This window comes from Tachyglossus aculeatus, chromosome 21, assembly GCF_015852505.1.
Source record: "Tachyglossus aculeatus isolate mTacAcu1 chromosome 21, mTacAcu1.pri, whole genome shotgun sequence".
Classification (NCBI taxonomy): domain Eukaryota; kingdom Metazoa; phylum Chordata; class Mammalia; order Monotremata; family Tachyglossidae; genus Tachyglossus; species Tachyglossus aculeatus.
The window spans coordinates 24,059,521-24,079,211 of NC_052086.1; the positions used below are offsets into that span (position 1 = coordinate 24,059,521).

At 50.9% G+C, this 19,691-nt stretch overlaps 1 protein-coding gene across 2 annotated transcripts in view; it reads left to right on the top strand.

Moving 5' to 3' along the window:
- Positions 1–10,720: 10,720 nt before the first annotated feature.
- SETD1B (SET domain containing 1B, histone lysine methyltransferase) overlaps positions 10,721–19,691 on the top strand; it is a 39,599-nt gene continuing 30,628 nt past the window's right edge. The window contains exons 1-5 of one of the 2 annotated variants that reach the window (XM_038762997.1): positions 10,721–10,774; positions 11,297–11,478; positions 11,931–12,029; positions 12,553–12,823; positions 16,237–16,349. In XM_038762997.1, the coding sequence (XP_038618925.1) occupies positions 11,311–11,478; positions 11,931–12,029; positions 12,553–12,823; positions 16,237–16,349 (651 nt within the window). In that variant the 5' untranslated portion in view covers positions 10,721–10,774; positions 11,297–11,310. Of the gene's footprint in view, positions 10,775–10,966; positions 11,064–11,296; positions 11,479–11,930; positions 12,030–12,552; positions 12,824–16,236; positions 16,350–19,691 lie in introns of those variants that run through there. The other variant, XM_038762996.1, reaches the window with a different exon arrangement.

The following is a 19,691-nucleotide window of genomic DNA, read 5'->3' on the forward strand; positions in this document are numbered from 1 at the left end:
TTCTTTTGTTAGTATGTTTGGTTTTGTTCTCTGTCTCCCCCTTTTAGACTGTGGGCCCACTGGTGGGTAGGGACTGTCTCTATATGTTGCCAATTTGTACTTCCCAAGCACTTAGTACAGTGCTCTGCACATAGTAAGCGCTCAATGAATACGATTGATGATGATAATGATAAGGCTCACAATCTTAATCCTCATTTTACAGATGAGGTAACAGGCACAGAGAAGAGAAATGATTTGCCCAAGGTCACCGCAGCAGACCCTGGTGGAGCTGGAATTAGAACCCAGGTCCTTCTGACTCCCAGGCTGATGTTCTATCCACTAGGCTACACTGCTTCAAGAACCCCTGCACTGTCCCTCATGTTGTTTTGGTCTGGGAGCTGATGTCCTATGGCTATTCCCAGGGAGGCTCCAGGATCTGTCTACCAGCACCCCCAGAATGGAGGTCAGGCATGGTGGCATTACAGCTTATGCAGAATGTTCCACCAGGGACCTCCAGGTACCAGTGAACATCTGGGAAACCGAGCAGCCAGAAAGTATCGAAAGTCTAAAAGGCTTTGGGTACATTCAAAGGGAAGGGACAGGCATGTCTAAAGGGAATATACCTAGCCATTAAAATGACTGTCAGAAGGGCAACCACCCCCCCATTCCTCTGCGGGTCATTTTAAGCTCTGCCAGAGAGAGAATGTAAGTTAGGCTGGCTGGATTGCTGGCTTGACCCACTCCAGCATTTTCAGAGTTTGATAATAATAATAATAATGGCATTTATTAAGCACTTACTATGTGCAAAGCACTGTTCTAAGTGGTGATGTTCACAATGGCATCATCACATGCTGCATTTGCATTTTGAAAATGCAAAAAAAACCCAAAGTGTCTTGGAAGGAAGGCCTTGGCTATGGCTTGCCCCTCTGGGAGGAACAACAGAATGCAAGGATCCTGCTTTTTGAAGCATATATATATATATATAAGATTCAGAGGAAAAAGTGGCAGGAACAAAAACTATATATATGAAGCATATATATATATATATATATATATATATATATATAAGATTCAGAGGAAAAAGTGGCAGGAACAAAAACTTGAAGAACCATTACCCCACCCTCCCCTCACGGAAGTGTCTGCCCCAAACTTTGACAGCTTCAAATTGGTCTTATTAGTCACATACCAAGTCTTAATTAACCCACATGGAAAGAAGTCATAGCCCTAATTAACCCACATGGAAAGAAGTCATTTCTCATCCGGGAATGACTGCTGCTGGTCTGTCAGCCCAGGGTCTTGCACGGGTCAGATCTGATTGATGGACTGGTCCAGTTCTGGATCAGACCCACCGGACTCTAGCTCTGGTACCCGAGGTCAGGGCAGAACTGGAAGGGGTCTGGGCCGCACTTGCAGCTGAGGCGCCGTGACGTAAGCACGGCGTTGCTGCAAGCGTGGCACACCCCACAGACCGTGGGAGTGGCAGCATGAGCAGCCTGAGGAAAACTCAGTGCACATGTAGCTCAGAGGCCCTGGGTTCACGGAAGGGGTTCGTGCTGAGGTGCCGGGGATAATCCACCCCGATCCAAAGCCAACTGGATTATGGGAGGGCCCTGGCATGACCAGAGGACTCATCTGATTCATCTCACTTCCTTCTTAGAAACCAAGAATTTCCTAAAAAGTTGGGACTGGAATCATGAGGCTCCCAGATATGGGCTCTAAGGAAAAGTCATCTTATTCTTTGGGAAAGTCAAGGGTCTCCCTGGCCCTGCTTTCCCCCAGCCCATAAGCAGAGAAGTGTCTTCTCCTAGTTGAGGAATAATTCCAGGCTCAGGGCTCTGAGCTGCTTGAGGACAACCCTCTCGCCAGAGACAGACCACAGAATTCAAAACTGGCCACAGACCAACAGTTAATATTACAGGAGGGACAGCGTGGGAGGCTTGATTCACCCTGAGCTCTGTGGAATATTTTCTCCTTCTGAAAAGCAGCAAGTCAACTGGGCTTTGTCCGATTGCTGGGGGAAGGAAGGAGGCTGTGGGAGCGGCTACACCCAGAATACCGTTATCTCCTTAGGCACCAAACCCCTGATTCCCACAGGCTCCAGGCTGGTCGGCTCAGGCCAGAGCTGGTGGGCGGACTTTCTATTTCAGTGTTTTCTATGGCAGGTCTGGGGTGGGGGTGGGGTAAAGGCCTGGACAGTTCCCTCCCTCCCAGCCAAGGGCCTTGTGTTGAAGTGAATAATGAAACTGTTTCTGGCATAGGGAGGGAGGAAGGGAGAAAGGGAGGGAGTTCTGAGCAATGAGCTAAACTCTAAGAGAGCCAAAACAAGCTGCCCAAAATTTTAATGTGCCCCAGAAGCTGTTGATAGGGAAGGATCTGGCCCAGTCAGGCCCTGCCCAGCCCAGCTGGTGAGATGAAATTACCTGCTCATTAAACTTCATTGATCACTGAATTCCCTACAGACCCCTAGCTGGCCTTTCAGGTAGTGAAAAGAGAGCGAGCTCCGAATGAATTGTATCATTTGACCTTCCCGAGGGCTTCAGCCAACTCTACTCCTTTCCTTCTTCCTACCCAATCCACCAGTCCTAGTCCTTGTCTTCACCCTAGCAAGAGGAAAAGACTGCCGAACTGTGCCCCTGGGATATCGGCAACAGTGCCTGATTGGTATGCTTCTGCTTCAATCAATCGATGGTATTTACTGAGCACTGGATTAAGCACTGGGGAGAATGTAGTATAATAGAATTGATAGACACGACCCCTGCCCACAAGAAACTTACAGGGAAGAGTCTGGACTACGGTAACCTGCACCCTGTTCCAAGCCCCCTCTTCTCACTGCCCCACCCCCACTATCTACATCGTGGTGGGCAGGAAATGTGTCTGTTATATTGTGTACTCTCAAGAACTTAGTACAGTGCTCTGCCCACAGTAAGCGCTCAATAAATACGACTGACTGACTGAGGGGACAGCCTTCAGGTCCCTGGCCAGGAAGGTGACAGGAAGGTGTTTCACAGCCTGGCCCCTGGCTTTAGCCTTTTGACTGTTGCTGTGAAACAATTCCTGAAATGCACCTAAAGGGCAATGGCTGTGGTGGCTGTTAGGTGGAAGATATCAGAAGCTGAGAAAATGCAGGCTGCCCGCCCCCCCACAGAAGACCACCCAACAGGGCCTCCCCTGGCTAATCCCTCAAGTCCTACAGCAGCCCTAGAGGGCTTGCAGAGGGGCTTTCACATGGGCCAGGGCAACAACTTCCCTGGTTTGCCACTGCTAAATCCTCTAGTATCTCCCATCCCCAGCAACAAGAATCACCACCTCAAAAGATCCTCAGGTCTTTAGGGACTCCCAGGTGCCACTTGCATACAATTAAAACCCTTAATCATGGGCTTTAAAGCCCTTTACCTAATTGTTCTTTTCTATCTGCAACCTAGTCCCCTGGGGGTAAAATGGAATAGAAAGTAGCCAGGTGAAGGAACGTCAGCACTTCTGTCATCTTGGGTCTGGCTGCAGGGCCCCTGCCTGGGACCAGGCCTCCAAGGCACAGCAAGACATCTAGTCTCCAGCTCCAAATGAAATGGGGCCCAGGCAAGGGGACATCCCTTAGTGTAATCAGGGAGGTGGGGAAGGGAGAAGGGGAAGAGAAGCCAAGCCAAAAGAGGAGGGACAAATCTTGCAGAGTCAGTTTCCTTGCCTCAACAAATCCTCACCAGGTAACTTCTGGCTCAGGTTTTTCCTGTTTCTGAGCGGTGGGCTCACAGCTGCCCAGCCTCCGCAGTAAACCATGAAACCTGCCCTCCCTTTAAAGTCAGCCAAGTGCCCCAAGATTCCTTTTCTCTGTCCCCAACTGGGTCAACAGCCCCTCTTCCTCAAGGAAAGACAATTTACAGGAAGCATAATCTTGATGGTTGAAGTACTCAAAGCCCGCTTTTCAGATGAAGTAGAAAAAAAAAAACCCCAGGCCTGAAGAGACTATATTCCTAGAAAACAAGAGAGGCAGGGGATCTGGACAGACCCAGCTGCTATTTTTGTATGTGTTAGAATTTCGGAAGAGTATTTTTGTATCTGCTGCTATGATCTACTGTGCTTTGCTGTCATTCACCTATTTCCAAAGGAAAGCAAGAAAGCCACAGCAATCCTGGTGGAAGCCTTAGCAGCAAAGAATGTGGCTGGATGAATGCAAAGAGCCAACTTCCCAGAGTGAGTAAGAAGAATTCCTGCTTTTAATTATTCATCGGGGAGGGGAAGGAAAAGGTACCACATATACACCCGCATAATGATTCATTCATTCATTCAATCCATTCAATCATGTATATTGAGCGCTTACTGTGTGCAAAGCACTGTACTATGCACTTGGGAAAGTACAATAGATAGTGACATTCCCTGCCCACAATCCGCAGCAACTGCTGGAATTGCTAGACTTTGGAATCAAAATTAGAAGGGTCACAAGTGCCTCTGAGTTTGAAAAGTTAGCAAAAGCGCAGTTTCTCTGCCAGTAAATATGGTAGACTGCAATGTGACAAGACAAGGATTAGCTACAAGGGAGCTCTCTGCAAAAGGCTCAGTACATGACAATTACATACATCAAACAAAAGGACTTATTTCCTTCAACTGCAACCCCTTCTAGAGTAGGGCATGGCCACACCTCAATGGCACTTCTCTAAAATAAAAAAAAAAAACAAGTCAAGAAGGTAAGTCCAAAGCACCCAAGTCCAGGGTTTTAAAAGAAACAAATACATAATGTCTATTTTCCTCCCACGGATTTTACAGCCCAGAGATCAGGAATCTCGAGCCTGGCCCTAGGGCTTTCTGCCGGACAAATGTGGAGCTTAGTATATAATCTGTATATCACAAGGGAGAAGTGGAAGTCCAGCATGAGGCAATGAAGATGGATGACGGAGACTTCAAACCTCGAGGTTAAAGGTTAAAGGTTTCCTACCTTGTTCTGCGCTGCCTGGCAGGTGAGAGAAACGGGAAAGGTTACAGGGCGATCTCCTCAGCTTGAGTCCACCGGGCCCAAGAGACTCGGACACGCCAGCTACCACAATCTCCACCAGTCAGCCCGTCTGCTCACATAGCCTCCGTCCCTCAGGCCTCCCGCCTCAATCCCCGATGCACCGGATCCCCACATAAATCCGCTGTTCCAAGTTGATGAGAAATTCTTCCACTATGTGGGAAAGTTGAGCTTTGGGAGAGCTTGGAATGAGAAATAAGACACAGGCTGTCCAGTTACAATAAACAATAAACAAAAGGAAACTCAAGCCCCGCTGAATCTTAAAAAGGCCCAATGTCAGAAAGGAAGGGAAAAAAAGTCATGAGACAGGAGAGATTTTATTCATGTGATAAACCTGATCCCCTACTCTGATAGTGCCTCACAGCTGCTGCCCTTCGGGACAGAGGTAGTAATTTAGGGGGTTATTTTCGGATCGGTGGTTTGTTTTCCTTTAGACCCATGATCCCAAGCAAATACACAGTGACGCAACTTCCACTCATTTCTTCTCTTTTTATTAACTTAATATCACCATCAAGAAATTTTCACTCCCCCAAACCTGGTCACTTTACAAAATTCTAGCTTAATGAAGTTTCACATTTTAAGCAAGTGTCAGGCCATCTTGAGATTTTTGTATTTACACAGAATTCTTGGATGCCGCATGAAGATCAATTTCGGTTGAATCCAAATCAATTCTGACACTCTGATATCTCTAAAGCACTTCTGACCGATGGTCTCACTGCACTGGAACGCCCCCACCCTTCTGCCTCCCAACCACTTTCGCAGGGAAAAAGCTACTTTTACGGACCATATTGAGACGGAGATTAAAATCACTTACCTAAGTGACAGAAAAGGAGCCCTCCCAACTTTCCCACTTCCTTCCCCCCTTCCTAGTCTAGTCCGGGGTGCCCCTGAACCACTGCAGGTTGCTTCTCTGAGCTCTGCAGGGGAACACTGTGTGTTCTGCAAACTGAGCTCACCAGCGGGTGAAACCCGACTCCTAACTGCCGGAAAGCTTCAAAAACACCCCTACAAAAAGAGCTTGAGACATGAAGTCAAGTGACCGCTTCCTTGCACACCAGCCCTCTCCCACAATAGTCAATGTAGCGATTCTTTTCCAGGGTGTGAGCGTGCGTATGAGACTCTGTGTTAAACAGCAGAGAAGTTCACCAGCCTTCTCTCCCCAGGCCAACTTCCTTAGGGTTTTCAGGGCCCGGGTCCCCCCACCCCAGCGTGGCTCAGTGGAAAGAGCCCGGGCTTTGGAGTCAGAGGTCATGGGTTCGAATTCCGGCTCTGCCCGTTGTCACTTTGGGCGAGTCACTTAACTGCTCTGTGCCTCAGTCACCTCATCTGTAAAATGGGGATGAAGACTGGGAGCCTCCTGTGGGACAACCTGATCATCTTGTAACCTCCCCGGCGCTTAGAACAGTGCTTTGCACATAGGAAGCGCTGAACTAATGCCATCATCATCCCAGCCCTGGCTCAACTTTGGCAGGGAGAAGGGGGGCAACGCCTTGGCAGTAATTTGGCCGGGGGTGAGCCGGCCCTCCGGGCCCCAACTCCAGCTAATAAAGGCAAGGCAAGGGCAGGGGTCAATCAAGGCGTGCTTGCTGCCCATCTCTCTCCCCACAGTTCTTACCCAGACTGGGAAGTGGGGGGCAGAGGAGGCTTCTCCGTTGTCCCCAGGGGCTCCAGTTGCATCTGCCGGAATCTCTGGTCGTGGAGACAAGGGGAAGGGAGGGCAAGAGAGGGGAGGGCAGAGGAGGTCAGCACACATCCCATCGGGGCAGGGGCCCATCAGCCTGGACCCCAACGGCCGAGTCCAGTTAACGCTCCTTGGCCGGAGGAATGGGCGGGAGGAGGCGGCAGGGCTCCCGGCCCAGGCTCGAGAAAGCCCTGCTGGCGTGAAGGCCTGGTCAGAAGGAGCGGGCGAGGGGTCAGCCTCTCCTCCTCTGCTCCTGACCCCATGACCTCCCGTCGGCGGCCTCCCACCCCTGTCACGGCCCGCCGTCGGGTAGGGGCCAAGGGGGTCCTCCGTCCCCAGGCTCTTCTTCCCCGACGGGGCGAGCCCTGGTCACATGCTAGAGGGGAGGAAGGAGGGAGGGAGACGGAGTGGGGGGGAGGAGGAGGAGACGGGAACCCCCCCCCTTCCCCTTCCCAGCCGGGGACACCCCCCCAATGCCCTCCCCACTCCCGCCCTTTTGAAGGCGGCCGTCGAGGGCGGGTGGGTGGGTATTGTGGCATTCAGGGCGGCCGCCTCGTCCCGTCCCCTCCCCCCTCGCCTCAGGGAGAGCCGAGCAGGAGGTGGCGGCTGGCAGCCGGCCCGGGGCTCTCATTACACCCGTCCCGCCCTCCTCCTCCTCCTCCCCCCTCCTTCCCTCCTCCCTTCGCTTCGCACGCAGCAGCCATTGCACGAAATGGCGCCCGTTTTCCTTTTCTCTGATTCCCAACACAACCGCCCCCCCCCCCCCCAACCCCACATCCCCCGACGATCTTGTGCCGGGAACCGAAGTGAAAAGCATTACCCTGAGCGTTGTGAAAACAGGCCAAGCACAAGGACTCTGCAGCGAAGCCGCCTCCTCCTCCTCTTGCTGCTGCTCCACGACGTGTGACTACAGCAGCGGAGAGAGAAAGCGGCCATTAGACACCATCCACTTCCCTCCCTCTTTCCCAAAAAGAGGCAGATCCCGGTTGCCCATCCCTGCAGCCATGGCAGTCCGAGTCACCTCGGTTTTGCTTAAAACCTGACACGAAGTCTCGAGCTTGAGGGGGCTCCGAGAAAGAGCAGGGAGCAGACTGCAGCATGGAGGTTTGCTGCATCATGGCTCCCGGTTGCACCAACATGGACGCCGTGTGGTTGTCTTTTTCCTGCCTCCTTGATGGGGGGTGGGGGGGGACCTCGCCGGGCCGGCTGACTGGACATCGCTACTCACGAATTAATAAGAAAAAATAAAAACCCGGGGGGATAGTGTGCCCCAAATCAAGCTTTTTTTAAAAAAAAAAACATTCCCCTTTCTCTTCACTCAATAAAAATCTAGCAGGAGGAAGAGGAAAATGGGTGTTGGGGGAGGTGGAGGCACAATGGAGGAAAAACAAAAGAGACAAAACACTTTCTCTGAGAGGCTACAGTCAGGGTTTAAACAATCCTGTTCCCACAAAGCTGGAATCCAGTCTCCCCTCAACTCCCCCCACCCCCCAAGAACAGCAAAAAACAGAAAACACAAAGCGCTTTATGGAAGGACTCTAGCTAAAATGTATTTTTCCTAAAATTACATATGTACAGTTATTGTCTCCCCTTATTTCAGGGACACAGGAGCATAGAAACTATAACAACTAGGGTCCCCCTGCACGGATCAATTAACATTTTTTTTTTGCCCGGGCCTGCTCTATAGGATTTCCCTCGAAGGGCAAAATGCTCTTTACTTACCCGCACTCAGCATGGTAGAATGGAGTCTGAAGTGAAGTTGGGCGGTGGTTTGATTTTTTTTTTGGCGTTTTTTGGTTTGTTGGGTTTTTTTTTTTTGATGGATTTTTTTGTACCTTTGTAAGTTATACTGTCATGTCATCTTCCTTCAACTCCTGGTTCGTAAATCTGCAATTTTTCGCTCGATTCGTAAAACGTTGCTTGACAAAGAACTGTTTAGACCTCTGTGTGGCAATTGTTTCATCATTTAAAAAAATAACAAAAGCTGAAAATGAACAAACAAAAAGGAAAGGGAGTAAAAAAACACAAACCCACCGTTCCATAAACTGTTGATCAGTTCTAAATGTTGTTTGGCAGCTTGTTAGGGCTTGTTTTCGAGGTTTTAATCGAGTTTCCTGTGACAGTTTTAGTCTCTACGAAAAAGAAGGGCTTTCTCACAAAATACAGAAACCAGAACTGTGTCCCTTGACTTTTAAGAAAACGCACATATTAATGTGAATGCCGCTTAGTAACACTTAACTACATCTGACATTAAAAAAAACTTAAGCTATTTAGCTTCGTAAAGCAAAATCGTCTATTAGCATTCATTGGTTTAGTTAAATCAGACAAGAGAAAGACAGAAACAGACATGCAGAAGGTTCAGATATAAGGACATCTTAGTAACATTAACAAGAAAACTGCACTTAATAAGGACAGAATGGACTGGGTACTTACAACGTAAAAGATTAAAAAAAAGTAACAGTAAAATTGCTTACAAATATTTTTGTTGTTGCCCAAATTCACTATTTCTAAAGCACTACGGTTAAAACATTACCTGAGAACAAAAGGAGTTAATAAGATGGCCAGGTTTTAAGTGTTTAATAAGAGGAAATTATATATATTTAAAAAATTTATTGTTCAATCAGAATACAGATTACCTCTAAACCCCCAAACGAATAAAAACGGTAAAAATAAATATGTCACTTCGTTCAATTCTTTGAATTCAGAATTGGTAACTGCTGACATTTAGGGTGTGCCATGACCTAGTTACACAAGACAAAGATGGATTCCAAGTCCTAAGGAAAAACCCCAATCTTTTTTAAAATCTTCCTTCTTCCATCAGTCCTTTAGCGTGTTGGCAGACATTAAACCACACACTGAGCGGTCCTGCACTGGATGGTGGAGTCAAAAGGAAAAGCGTTCCTCTTTTGGAACAAAGGAAAACCCAGTTGGCCATTTAATTCCATTGCAGAAAAATGGCTCCCCTGATCTGTTGGCCTCTCCTTGGCTGTCTGATGAAGGATGTTTTCTGATCAGCGTCTAATAACTCAAGCCCAATGGAAGCGGCGCGGTGATTGGTTGCGGGGCCCCGGTGTCTTGAACCGACCAATTACCAAACCACGGCCAAATTACAAACCCGAAAGCCCCACTATGAAATAAACCACCATGAAGACCCAGCAAGACGGCAGCCTCTCTTCAGCCGGGAGAGGGAAAAAAAAAAAAAGCAACTTGGTGGGGGGGGGGGAGAAGGAAAGAAAAAAAAAATGAAAGCTGGAGAGGCACCCACAAAATGGAAGCTGCGCGCTGATTGGCCATCGCCGGTCCAGGCCCTTTAATAAGGGGGGGGGGGAAATAAAAGCGAATTTAAAAAGAGACTTTCTCAATGTGCGCCGGAAAACCGTGCCCTCGAAAAAGCAAAAAAATCAATCAGGCGGTTGGAGAGACGTCGCGCCCTGAATCCGGGGGAAAATGATGAAAAAAATGGAAACGAAACCTCGGCTCCTCTCGGAAAAGGGTGGTGGTGGTGGTGGTGGGTGGGATACCTGGATTGAAACTCTCAAGCTCAGCGACAGAGAGTGTTTCCCCCCTCTTTATTGGAAACAAGAACAGCGACAACAAAAAAAAACAGAACTTGTCCCACCTCCAGTCCATCTTGTTTAGAAACAGTTTGAGAGCCGCAAGGTAAAGGCAGCCGGCGGATTCAGCGGAGGGAGGGCAGTGGTGGTGGTGGGGGGGGGGAGAGGGAGGGGAAGCATCCCCCTCCTCCACCCCCCCCCCACACAGACACATGCACACACACATGCACACACACACATGCACACACGCACACAAGATTAAAAAGAGGAAAAAAAAATGAATATCTCCCCCCTGCCTGGTGAGAGGGGAGTGCGGCGCAGCTGCCTAAGTGTGCCTGGGGAGGAGGGTGAGAGAGACATTGGGTCGGGCTCCATAGCGGTGTATTGTGGGATGTGCGGGGACTGGGAGCTCTGCCTCCTCCTCCTCCTTCTCCTCCTCCTCCTCCTCCTCCTCCTTCTCCAGCATTGGCCGGCAACGGCAGCGAGCTGAGCCCCGGCCGCGGCGGGGGCCACGATGAGCGTGCTGGCCGCCCTGGGAGGCCGGCGCCCGGCGGGGATGTAAGCGGGGGCCTCTCCTTCCCTCCCCTCCCCTCCCCTCCCGGGCCCCCTCCCCCGTCCCCGGGAGAGGCCAGCGGAGGCCGCGGCGGAGCCAGGCTGGGGGGGCAGGGAGGAGGAGGAGGAGGAGGAGGAGGAGGTGGAGGAGGAGGAGGAGGAGGAGAGCGGCGGGCCGAGCTTGCGGCCTGCGACCCCAGCCGGAGCCCCGGCGGCACCATGTCTTTCCGAGAGATCAAGGCGGGGGAGCGAGCCGGCAGCCACGCCGAAGATCATGGGAAAAAGCAGAGTTCAAGTGAGCCCCCATTTTAGGCCCACCCCGCCGCCTCTGCCCTCTCTAACGATGGGGAGGCGGGACGAGGCCCGGTTGACTATTGGGGGGGGGGGGGGTACGGATCGTTGGGAGGATCCGGGGGGAGAGGGGGGCTAGCTGGGAGGGAGATCTTTTTTTTTTTTTAATTTTTTTTCTCCGTGAAAAGCCGCCGCCGCCACCGCCGAGACAACAACAACTTGGTCGATCCGTTTCAGGTTGGGTTAACGGCATGGAGAACAGCCACCACCACCACCACCACCACCACCACCACCAGCCCGGGGCTTCGGGCGAGAAGAGAAACCACCATTGGAGAAGTTACAAGTTGATTATTGACCCGGCGCTGAAGAAAGGACAGCACAAACTCTACCGCTACGATGGACAGCATTTCAGTATGGCTGTGAGTGGGTCGGCGCCCCCCCCCCCACTCCAGGCCCCCTTAACGCGTCCCCCCCCCAAAAAAAATTCCCAATTCCGGGACAGGGGGAGAAAGGTGGACCCCGCCCCCCACCAGGTGGCCGTGCCCCCTCTTCCCAAAACGTCAAGGGAAGCTCTTGTCTCCTTTCCCCTGTTCCTGATCCTCTCCCCCTCCCCCCACCCAAGAGAGTGTGTGTTCAACTGTCAGGAGCCCCTCCCCCGCCCACCCTTCGAGCTTCTGGCGTTTGACATGTAGGGTGGGGAGGGGGGCGACTATGGGGTGCCGGGACTCCTTCCCTCCAGATCTACCTGCTCGTCACAAGTTGGGCCGGTTTCCCTCTACACACCCCCTTCGCCTCCCTCCTTGCCTCTCCTAGCTCCCAACCGTCTCCTGTCTGGCTCCCTTTTCCCTAACCGTCTCTCCCTCCTTCCCAGAACCCGGGCATTGCCCCGGTGGATTGTGTCCGGGATCCAAGGATCGGGAGAATATGGACCAAAACCAAGGAACTGGAGCTGTCTGTTCCCAAATTCAAGGTACAGGCCCCTCCAGTCTTTGGGCGGGCAGGGCCTCTTTGGGCTTTGCACTGAGAGGTCTGGGGGGGAGAGGGGGAGGTGGTGTGTGTGTGTGTGTGTGTGTAGAGGTAGTGGTTCTCCTTGCCTTTAGGTCAACAGTGAAACAATCCATCCAAATAGTCTGTGGGAGCCTGATAAGCTGCCTCCCCCGGTCCCAGTTGAGTCTCCCTTAGCACATTGCCTGCAGGCTCCTGTTCACACGGGGGTTAAGGTCCTAGGTTTCCGGTGCCTGCAAACCCTTCCTCTCTCCCATTTAAAGGGAAAAGGGCCCCAGGCCCCTGTGATTGGGGCTGACCAGGGGAGGGGCAGCCCAGTTCCTTGGAGGAGAAACTTTTTCCTCCCCCCCTTTCAGAATGATATAATCCTCTTTCTGTCCCTGCCTGTGTGACTTCTGTGATCATCATCATCATCGTTATTATTATTCGTTGTCTTTGATGCCTTTATGTGGCTTATTTGGATTTTTTTTTCTACTCCCTTCTCTCAGATCGATGAGTATTATGTGGGGCCAGTGCCTCCCAAGCAGGTGACTTTTGCCAAGCTGAATGACAACATCCGGGAAAACTTCTTGACCGACATGTGCAAGAAGTATGGGGAGGTGGAAGAGGTGGAGATTCTGTACAACCCCAAGAACAAGAAGCACTTGGGCATCGCCAAGGTGGTCTTTGCCACCGTGAAGGGTGCCCGGGAGGCCGTGCAGCACCTGCATAGCACCTCAGTCATGGGCAATATTATCCACGTGGAGCTGGATACCAAAGGTGGGTGGTAGGGTGGGAGCCTGCTCCGGGAATCCCTCTCCCCGCTATTCCCTGAGCTGCCCCAGTCCTTTCTTCCTGGACAGGGACTGTTATTAGGATTCATGGGGTTTTTTTGTTTTTCGTTTTTTTTGGAGGGTGGGGGTCTTCCCCTCTTTTTGCCTCAGTATTTTTCCTTGGGCAGTCACGTGGAACTGAATGTGTTGTTTGTTGCTAGGAAACGGAACTAATTTACAAAATGATTCCATCCTTGTCCATTTCAACCACTTGATAGTCGACACACCTTTGGCTATTCTACTGGAGGTCTCAATGTATACTAGGGTGAGGATTCTAGAATTAAATTACTTCCAAGAAAGACTCTTTTAAAAAAAATCCCGCTAGAATCTAAAATATCCCACTTACGAAAAGGAGAGTAAACTATGGCCCTTCTTTCTGTCGTCTGGACTGCCCGTATTTCATTGATACTTTGTTTAACGCTGAGGTAGATTGCAGAATCCTGCAGGGTGGCTCACACTTTGTATGTGAGTGTGTGCTCGGTGTCTGTCTTCATTTTCCTTCACTTCCTCTTAAAGGGACAGTAGCGGTTTCCCAAGGCGCCACTCAGAATCCTGGAGAGCCCACCATTAGGGGTCTGCTCTCAGCCTGCAGTTGGAAATGTGCAAGAATTTCATCGATCGTGATTTTCTATCTGGTCCAAATGTTAGTTAGGGAGCTCTTGGTCGTGGGTTAGATTGGGGTATCCCACCAGAGGATCAGCCCCTCCCTATGTGCCTGAAGCCATGTGGAGAGCAGAGAAAGTTTCAGACAGAGGTAGGGTTTGTAACTGTTTGGATATTTTGTGGATTGTTTGGTTTTTGTTTTTAATATGCTTTTGGGGAGGAATTCTGACCCAAATGTGAAAGCCTACGCACCCCGTGAAGCTGCTCTGCACCAGCTTCTGTAAATAGGTGAAGCCTAGCAAATGTTGGAGCAAAACCTTAAGTTCAGAGGTTTTTGTAAGCAGCACAGACTGTGAATGCTGAGAGGAATGGTTCCTGAGACAGGACCTATGTTTCTAGTTTAAATGTAGTCCCAAACAGACATTGAAATCCCTCAGTGAATCGGGAATGGGAAAGGCCATTCAGAGGTGAACAGGTTTTCTTTCTTTTTTTTTTTTCAGTCTGTTCCCTATTCCCCATTTTATTCTTGACTTTTCATGCTCAGTTTAGGGCTCGGTACCCTGAAGGGGTGGCAGGGGGAGGAAAGGGAAGAGGTTGCCAGGCACCTGGCTGAAATGAGCCTTCTTTCCTGGAGCAAACAGGAAACAGAAAGAGGGAGCCCCCGAAGGTCCTGGTTCTCAGCTAACTCTGACTGAAATTTCATTTCTGCAAAACTGGAATGCCCTGTAGAAAGAAGCGTCAGAGTTGTATTTCAAGAAAGAGGAAAGATTTACTGTATCTCAAGGAATGACTCTACTTTGCATATCTAAATATTGAACAGGCTCTGGTCATGCACTTTAAAAATAATGATCTTTTAGGTCTGAAATTTTCAAGAGCCTTTCTATCCGGTGCTGCCTATGCAGGTGCGAAAACTACATGGGTCAATAACTTTGGTGCCGCAGAGGCCTTGGCTCTTACACCTTTCAAGTTAAAGTGCAAGAGACCTTGAGCTCCTTGGAGAAGGGTGTTAATTATAGCCTCATTAAGAAGAGTATTTACTGTTTACAAAAGAAGCCCTTCCCTTTCCCTTGTCGGGGGTATCTGGGTTTACTAATGGCAAGTTTCTGTGTTTCCCTCCAAATTGAACCTTTTCAGAATGGGGGGGTAGGCTTTGCACTCTTAAAGAGAAGTCAGTAACCCCTACTTGTTTTAGCTTCTTGTTTCCAGCCCCTTTGAGAAGCACTTTTAAGTAAACTGGGGTGAAAGCTGGCCCCTCTCTCTTTTTTTTTTTTTTTCCTTGTGGCAACCCTAGGGCTTCTCAGTACTAAGTCAGTACAGGGCAGAAAAATTTTGGGAGAAGGTTCTGATTTTTAGGTGGGTGGGGGTGAGAGGGAGGGAACCACTTCAAAGCCCATGATGGATTCTTCAAAAAAGGGAGAAGGAAGGGATCCCAAATGAGTAATTTCAAAGGCTGAAGGAGCTCTGGAGTCAGAACCGATTGACTGTCTCAATCCCCATATTCCAAGTTCCATTTTAACTTCTACAGAGATCCTGCTTTCTAGTGTTGTTTCTGCTGGGACAGGTCCTGCTTTAAAGGGGCACCGCTAGTCCGGTTTCACTCCGCCGGGCCCGGGTCGAGTCGCTTCTGCCAACCCTCCTTTCACTTCAGCCCGTACCGTGTGTCCGGGGCTCTTTCTCATTCCGCGCCTCCACATAGCCTTCCTTCGCTCAGGCTGAAGTGTCCTTCTTCTGCCAAGAGTCTTTTAGAGAAGAAGAGTTAGATCAGGCCTAGCCTCACTGGCCTGCCTCTCCCTGATAGAAGAGCTGTTCTTTTGTACTATTAAAAATAAGTCAGAGTGGACCTAACTAAAGCAGACGCTGTGGCTGCAGTACTGTGGTCTGATTTGGGGGAGACTGGGGGTCTGTCGGGCACCTGTGTGCCAGCAAAGCTCCTGGCTCTGTGCAGAACTGTTCATTCGAGAGCTTGTTTCTTTGGGGGGGAAGGGAAGAAGCAGTAACATGCCAAGTGTTTTGTGGTGGAGTTCCAGGCATCTCATTTGCATGAATCCCAGGCCTGCGTGCCAGGGTTTGGGGATACTAAGAAAAGACTCTCGTCCACTTGCGGGGGAGCCGGGAGAGGGATTGGCAGAACAGGGGGCAGCCGACTGCCAAGTGGGACTTTGCGAGGTGACATCTCCGGAGCCCGGCCCCGGCATCCGGTGCCAAGAGGGGTGAGTGGGTTTGCTCGTGCCCCTTCGGGCAGGCCCAGGAGCTGTCAGATGGGGTTGGGAGATAGAGGGAGGAGAAGGTGACTCCTCCCCTTCTGCTAAAGGAGAACGAGGTGTAGGTTTCTTTCTCCAGGGGTAGCCCAACTTCCCCAAGCCTGTTTCTCCCCCCACCCCGCCTCCGCCCTGGGCGACAATCACCGTTTCCCCCCCTCGCCCCCCTTACTAGGTCAGGTGGTCTCACCAGGGACCAGGCAGCAGTCATGGCACTGTGTCATATGGGACAATTGGGGTCTAATCCTGCAGCGTCCACTCTAAGCAGAGCAGTTCCCTTCGCACAGGCCCCCGTTTCTTGTTCCAAATAGCAGAAGACTTGTAGGTAAGAAGCCCGTTTGGGCTTTCCCGACAAGAACTTGATTGGAGAGGAGAGGCAGGGGCGCCTAGAGTGTTGTGGATTAGTGGCGTGGATTAGAGTTCCCTAGGTAGAGGGACGGCGGAGGGAGTGCATAGTGCCTTCTCTGTTACCAAGGCGTGGTGCCTCTGTTCTGTGCAGGTGAAACTCGCATGCGGTTCTATGAACTGCTGGTGAACGGCCCTTACACCCCGCAGACCCTCCCCGTGGGCAATGAGCTGGACGCTTCCCCGAATGTGAATGAGACCCTGCAGGTGAGTGGGGTGGGGTGGGGGCCTGCGGTGCGGGGACATGCTGACCCCTCCTCGGGGCCCAGGAAGCCACTCAGCTCGGTGACCCACCTGGCCCTTATCTACCTCAGTCAGTCATGTGGCGTGTCCATACCAATTTGGGCAGATTCCCTCCCCCCAACCCCCCATCTCCCTGCTCATCCCTTGTGCCCTCCAGAAGCCTAGCCGAGCTTCAGGGTGACCAGAGGGCCCGGTGGATGGCCCGGAGCCTTATAGCTTTCCAGCTTCTGGGCCCTAGGGAAGGCCCAGCCCCATAGCCCTTTTCTCCACTGTGCAGTTCTTACTTTCCTGCCCAGGCCCTGGTTTCTTGGAAAGGAAGCCCCTCGCTCCCCACCCTGGCTTGCCATTTGCACATAGTAAGCGCTTAACAAATACCATCATTATTATTATTATTTAAGTTCCCCCACTGAAATCAACTGTTGATTTCACCCTTCAAATGGGAGCTATGCCAGAGTCAAAAAAGACTGAGCCCAGCGTACTCAGAGCTGAGCCCCAGGTCTGGGTCTGCAGGGTGTCACAATCAGATGTGTGTGAAAGCACACCATGGGTGCCTTTGTGAAAGCACTTGGTACGTGCGGGGCTTTATGAAGAAAACGGTCTCCCGGGCTGCCTATAAGATGGGAGATCCCAGAAATTCCCATCTCCCCTCGCCTAAGGAGGTGACCACCCCACTCCTCCAATGCCCGTAACTCCCCGGAGTCTCTGAGCTCCCTGGGGCTTCATCCCTTTTTTTGTTTTGTTTTTTGTTACGCTCTTAATGTAGCAGACACTGTACTAAGAACTGGGGAAGGTACAAGCTAATCAGGTTGGACATAGTCCGTGTACCACATGGGGGGCTCAGTCTTAATCCCCATTGTACAGATGAGGTAGCCGAGGCCTAGAGAAATAAAGTGACTTGCCCAAGGTCAGACAGCAGACAAGTGGTGGAGCCAGTATTAGGTCCTGGGTCCTCCCAGGTCCTTCTGACTTCCACGCCTGTGCTGTATCTACTAGGCCACACTGCTTCTCTTTATTGCCAAAGAAGATGAGGGGGCTGGGATGGGGGTTTGGTGGAGTGAGTGTGGGGCTGGGATTGAGGATGCCTGGGTTTGAGAACCACCTCAGTCGCTGCCTTGAGACTGTGTTGGGTGAGTGACAACTTCTCAGTGCCTCAGTCACCCGAGGAAAGAGGATATTAATGTTTACCTCTCCCTACCTCCCAGAGATGTGAGGGTTAAATGAGATTCCCTGTTGGGAAAGCCCTTTGGGAAAATAAAAAGTACTATAGAGAGGGTAGGGACTGACAGTCATCAGGGCTTGGGGGCCCAGGCCACCTTGCACTGTGAAGGCTCTGCTCTCTTGTCTGGGCTGCTGGGACCACAGGTGTCCACTTTGAGAAAGTTGTATGGCAAATAGTTTATATTAAGAAAAAAACACCCAAAAAAACAAAAAGGGAATTTAGTAGGAATCTGCACCTTGGAAGAATTCCCTTTTAGGTTCCCCCAAATCTCATGGTGCCTAACTCTTCTTTCCACTGCTTCCTGGGCAAGTGGGGTGAGACTCCAAATCCAGGCTGGGATTCAGAGGGGATTTTGCCGGAGAGTCTCTAACCGTGTCTGTGTGTACAAGCATTTGCGCACGCAAACACACACATACACACATGCGCGCACGTGCCGTTGAGTGTCCCAGCACATACATCCATGTGGATTGGTGTACCTAGGGAGTGGCCATGCTAAGGGGGCCTCTTGGGAGGGCCCTGGCCCTAGCATTGCAGGAAGCTTGAGCTAATGAGCTGCAGACTCAGCCTGAGCCGTGGGTCGCTCTTCTTCCCCTCATTCCCCTCTCCCCCCACCACTCGGCATTCTGACCAGCAGGTTGAAAATGTTTCTGTCAGACTTTTTCCATGTGAAACCCTCAGTGCCCCTGAATGGGTTGCTTAGTCATGTCACTCGGCAAAGATATTTTGTTTCCAAATCAAATCCTATAAACCCTGCGGTTTGGATTACCATTTGGGTCAGAAGAGAAGTCTGGTTTACTAATTTTATTTTTTTCTTCCTTTATTCCCTGATTTTCCCAAGTCCCTCCCTAGGACTTCCATGTGGAGCTTATTTAATCAATTAGTCAGTGGTATTTGAGTGCTTACTGTATTCAGAGCATTGTGCTAAGCGCTTGGAAGAGTACATTGTAACAGAGTTGATAGACACTTTTTTTATTATTAAATGGTAGTTGTTAAAAGCTTACTATTTGCCAGGCACTGTACTAAGCACTGGGGTATATACAAGTTAATCAGGTTGGACATAATCCGTGTCGCGGCTTTAATCCCTATTTAATAAGGTAACTAGGCACAGCGAAGTTAAATGACTTGCCCACAGCAAGGTCATGCAGCAGATGAATGGCAAAGTGGGGATTAGAACCCAGGTCCTCGGACTCGCAGGCCCACGCTCCTTCCACTAGCCCATACTACTTCTCAGGGAACATTCCCTGCCCTCAACAAGGGTACAGTCTAGGGTCTAGAGCTTATAGTTCCCACTTTACTTTCCCTCCAAAAGCAAGAACCAAAAGATGAGGGGCCCAGGGAGAGGAGGGGTAGAGAGCGGGGACAACTTTCATTGGAGCAAATTTCTCTGTAGACCGGTAATAAGGTGTGACAGATTGATAAGGTGCCGCAGAGGCCTCCAGCCCAGCTTTCCTCCAGCACCTTCTCGCTCCCACCTCTGCCCTGCCGCCCTGGCCTGGATCTGATGGTGTGCATTTTGCACAGGGTCTGTTTTTTCTTCTTCCGAGACTGACAACCCATTTTGATCAGTCTCCTTTTGCACTCCTTAACTCCTCTTCAGCGGTTGCCAGAGGAGTGAGGGCATCATGCCGGAGTCAAGAAAGATGGAGCCCAGCGTGATCAGAGCCGAGCCCTCAGGTCCAGGTCTGGCGATTCTGTCCAGGGGTCGATTGGGACCAGAATGGGGCCTGCAGGGTGCACACATGTGTGTGAGAAAGCACTCCGTGCTTCTGCGGGGCTCTGTGAAGCAGTCCGCCACCTGGGCCCCCTTTAAGATGGGAGATCCCGGAAATTCCCATCTCCCCTGCCTAAGCAGGTGGCCACCCGGACACTGTGCGGAGCCCTCTCCGGACCGTCTCTCGGCGGTCCCCTCTCGGGCCAGGGCCGGCCTCACCAGACCTCATCTGCGGGTGAGTCAAACGTGGCTCCATCCAGCAGCCGGACTCCACTTAGCGCTCATTTCTTTCCAGCTCGCCTGCTCTGGCCTCCAGTTCTACTTGGTGGCAGACGTTCACACCTTTCTCTCTCTCGTTCCCTCTCCCTCCCCCGGC